The sequence below is a fragment of the Buceros rhinoceros genome, unplaced genomic scaffold (assembly GCF_000710305.1).
Source record: "Buceros rhinoceros silvestris isolate BGI_N320 unplaced genomic scaffold, ASM71030v1 scaffold26416, whole genome shotgun sequence".
NCBI lineage: Eukaryota > Metazoa > Chordata > Aves > Bucerotiformes > Bucerotidae > Buceros > Buceros rhinoceros.
The window spans coordinates 1-635 of NW_010416178.1; the positions used below are offsets into that span (position 1 = coordinate 1).

The window sequence follows — 635 nt, forward strand, 5'->3', positions numbered from 1 at the left end:
GTGTGCAGTTACAGTGGAGGGGGCTGCATGTTACCAAGACAAGGTCACTGTCTTCTTGCTTGGGCCCCCCATATAGGCCAGACCTGGGGTGGGCTGTAGGGCTGGAGTGCTCAGTGCTGCACATCCTGCACATCCACCATCACCATCTGGGGAGGCAGCGGGGCTGGGTCAGCAGCGATGGGGGCTGAAGGCCAGAGAGAGGAGACATCTTCTCTAGGCAGATCCTTCTAAGAATGTGCTGGGAACCTCTGGCTGTGGAGGGGATGTTGCGGTGGGGGGTGGCTGGTAAAGTTTGCTCCGTGCCAGGGACTCAAATGGACCCTGGGTGCTGCAGGGCTGGACCATGAACTGGCTTTCTCCAAGATTATTGTGGAGCTGAGAAAGAAGCACCCTGGCCACATCCTGCCAGACGAGGACCTGCAGTGGGTGTTTGTGAATGCGGGCGGATGGATGGGCTCCATGTGCCTCCTACATGCCTCACTCACCGAGTATGTGCTGCTTTTCGGGACAGCGGTCGACACTGGGGGCCACTCAGGTAAGCAGGAGGACAGGGCTGGCCAGCAGGGGGTTTCTCTGAGCTCTTTTCACTCCCAGTTACTCAGGTCCAGCTGCCCTGGCCATGGTGTGTCTGGGGC

At 59.2% G+C, this 635-nt stretch overlaps 1 protein-coding gene across 1 annotated transcript in view; it reads left to right on the top strand.

Moving 5' to 3' along the window:
• Positions 1-334: 334 nt before the first annotated feature.
• SIGMAR1 (sigma non-opioid intracellular receptor 1) overlaps positions 335-635 on the top strand; it is a gene marked incomplete at both ends in the record, with an annotated part of 2,052 nt that continues 1,751 nt past the window's right edge. The window contains one exon of the mRNA XM_010137719.1: positions 335-535. Within this exon, the coding sequence (XP_010136021.1) occupies positions 335-535 (201 nt within the window). The remainder of the gene's footprint in view (positions 536-635) is intronic.